This window comes from Pteropus vampyrus, unplaced genomic scaffold (assembly GCF_000151845.1).
Source record: "Pteropus vampyrus isolate Shadow unplaced genomic scaffold, Pvam_2.0 Scaffold165, whole genome shotgun sequence".
In the NCBI taxonomy this organism is placed as follows: Eukaryota; Metazoa; Chordata; class Mammalia; order Chiroptera; family Pteropodidae; genus Pteropus; species Pteropus vampyrus.
In genome coordinates, this window is record NW_011888946.1 from 1,499,046 (window position 1) to 1,502,300 (window position 3,255).

Here is a 3,255-nt window from a genome sequence, read left to right on the forward strand (position 1 = left end):
ACTATTTTCTTTCTAAACACAATAACATCATAACACCTTAAAATTACAACAATTCCTTTAGATCAAATGTCAATCAACGGTAAAGTTTCAATAATATAACTCACTTTAATATTCACTAAGAACTTGCTATGTGTTAGCATTAGACACTTCCACATATTAGTTCATTTAAATTGCTGTTATTTAAATGGCATTTTTTCTCTTTCCGTTTTCACTCGTATTAAAAGGAACGAGTTTGTGACTACCGGACGATTCAAAGCCCTTCCGCGGGCCTTCCCTGCAGGCCGCCCCCGCAGCGGCCTCACCCAGCTCGGGTTCCCGCGCGGGGTCCCAGCCCTCGCGCTAGTGGGGCCCGCGCCGCGGCCCGGAAGCCGCCTGGCGCTGGGATCCGCTCCCCACCCCTGCGGCCCCGGCCCCGCCCCGGTTGCCTAGGCGACGAAGGGCCGCTTCGCTGGGGCGAGATCATGGCGACGTCGGTGGGGACAATTCCCGGGGGGATGGCCACCCCGGCGATGACCCCAGCGGCATCCTCGCCCGAGTCGGAGGTACGTCGCCCCTTCTCGGTCCCCGCGACCCCCGGGGCCCGCGGCCGAGGCCCGTCGCGAGGCGGCGCCGCACGCCCGGCAGGGTGCGCAGGCGAATTGGCTGCGGAGTGGGGAACGTGCCCAGGGCGATTAATGTTTGAAGGCCAGGGATTGGTATTTCCCTTCTTATTTTACCATTTCTCTAAACAAATAAATGAATACATGGTAGGAGGTGGGACAAAGGAGGAGCACCTGGAAATCGACCTTCCGGTTATGGCTTAGTTGCTCATTATCAACTTGTCTTCAGGAAAGTTATTTAAATTCCTTGGGCCCCAGTGGTTTCCTGTGCACAATATTTATCTTTAGGCCCCTCCCAACATCAGCTCTCAATAGTAAATGGATTTTAGGTAGCTTTAATTACTCATAAACTTAGTGTTGTGAGATTTTAATTAACATATCTGCTATGCCAGATATTACCAAAAAATGTTTATATCCTCGCATACCGAGTCCACCATGTTGTTCCTATTAGTTTTTTTTCTCTTCAGTTTTTTAAGGCTATAAAGGTAAATAATAATTTTATAATTAACATTGCTATGCCCAAGTCCCTTGTGCAAGATGAGTATTAGCTGCAATTTTACAAATGAAGAAACACAGCCAATAATTCAGTGCCTTGCTCAGAGATACACAGAGTCGTTCCCAGTCTAGATTCTTTCCATTACTGTATGCGGACTGCTAAGGCATGCCGACTCTCCTATGAGCCTTTGAAATTAGCATACATTAAAAACACATTTTAATGTGATAAACTGGTTACTAAACCAGCTACTCCCTTGCGATTGCTAATATAAGTAATACAATTTCAAAAGTGGCATAGGAAATTTCCTAGTAAAATTGTATTATTTAAATATATACAATAACATAATAATGCACAATTGTCAGTGTACAGTTACATGTACTTAGCCATGTAGATAATGTCCTTTCTAAGAAGACTGATAATTTGGAATCCTAATGATTCTGTACTTTAAAAAAAAAAAGGGAAGAAAAATACCCACAATCTTTCTTTTTTTTAAGACGCAAAGAAGTGCCATGCTCCAGGGGGAAAAATTTCACTTTTTTATAATAGATAAGTCAGATGACTGAGCTAGTTAATAGACCTTAGATGGTCGCACTGTCAGTTGGCACATTTGTTACCTTCTTGGAGGAGCGAGTATTCCCTATGACAGTTCAGGATATGCTCAATCTTTTAGTAACAAACAGAAGAAATCCAATTGAAACTTGGATTCACTTAGTTGTGCTCAGTTACTAAGATAACCAGTTAATACACTGCATTGTAGGAACTCCATTTTCCATTCTAATGAGAACAGAGTTCCTTAGTTCACAGAGAGGACAGTTGATCCACTGAGCTGTGTCATTCATTATAATGACAAGGTGTGCCAGCTACCCATTTGTGTTGACTGGAGAAGGTTCAGGAGTTAGATCGAAAAGATGGCAAATGCCTCTCTCTCGGAGTCTGTTCCCAAGGCCACAGCTTTTCACTTAAATGCTGAAGGATTCTTCTCAGATTAGATTCTTTCCAGAGTTGATCCCCCATGACCTGGTACCTTGTGTCATTTCTAATAAATATGGTATCCAAATTGACTTAGCCAGTAGACCATGTAGTCATCTGAGCCAAGCAGTAGTGAAATATTACTTTTCTTGCCAGGTCTGGTGGAAAGCATAAGCTTCCAATAGTCTCAGGTTTCCCATTTGTTGTTTGTTGCTAGTACCTAGAATAAAAACAACCAATTACCTCAATCACATAGTAGGCACTCAATAAAATATGATATCTAATTAAAATCATAGGTGGTATGACATATGCCAGGAGAGATAGTTATCATAAACTGAAATCTGTGAGATGCTGTGAACAAGCAGACATGAAATGCAAGTCCAGGAAAATATTTTTCCTGTGACATTGCATAAATTCTTCTTGCCAACTTTTGAATTCAACATTCCAGATTCTTTAACATTGGAGTAAATGCCTTCCTCTAAAAGGTAAGACTACACTTTTAGCAGATATCTGTATAAATGCATAAAAACAGAAAAGTGACATAAACCTCAAAATATTTGCTTTATATTGATGTGTAAGTGAAAGTTTACAAGTGAATTTGTAAATGAGTTTATAAATGAATACTTAGAATTTAATCATCAATCTTTTATCACTAGTTTGCTCATAAACTGACTTAATGTCTTCAAAAATACTATTTAGGAAATATAATCATTTAGGTAGTATATTTAGTATATTAAGTATTTAATATTTAGTATATTAAAAGGACTGTACTTCAACTTAAGTCAGAGACTTTAAGGAAAATGTAAATGATTATTTCCCACCCAATTGCTTTTTCTGAATAATGTCCCTTAGTATTACTGTATCTCCTAATAGATGACATTTACTCAGTGCATTCGAGGCTTTATCAGCACAGGAGGACACTTAACTAATATTGAATGGAAAGATGAATGTCATTTGTCTTAGAGATCCTCAACATGTCCAGGAAGAGGTCATTGACAATTCTCTGTACATTGGGTGGTCCCTACAGACCTTGAAAACAGCCCCATTCCATTATTGGCAAATTAGTGAGAAACACTTGGGGCTCATCTTGAGCAGCAAAATGATCAGGTTTCTGTAATTTCAGTATCACTCAAGAGATATTTATTGAAGCCATTCATAGCACATAGTGTAGATCAACTTGTGCAGGGACAT

General features: G+C 40.3%; 1 protein-coding gene across 2 annotated transcripts in view; it reads left to right on the forward strand.

Annotated features, from left to right (window-relative positions):
- Positions 1–416: 416 nt before the first annotated feature.
- The window catches only part of CABCOCO1 (ciliary associated calcium binding coiled-coil 1), a 109,184-nt gene continuing 106,345 nt past the window's right edge, over positions 417–3,255 (forward strand). The window contains exon 1 of one of the 2 annotated variants that reach the window (XM_011370224.2): positions 417–542. In XM_011370224.2, the coding sequence (XP_011368526.1) occupies positions 462–542 (81 nt within the window). In that variant the 5' untranslated portion in view covers positions 417–461. The remainder of the gene's footprint in view (positions 543–3,255) is intronic. The other variant, XM_023536640.1, reaches the window with a different exon arrangement.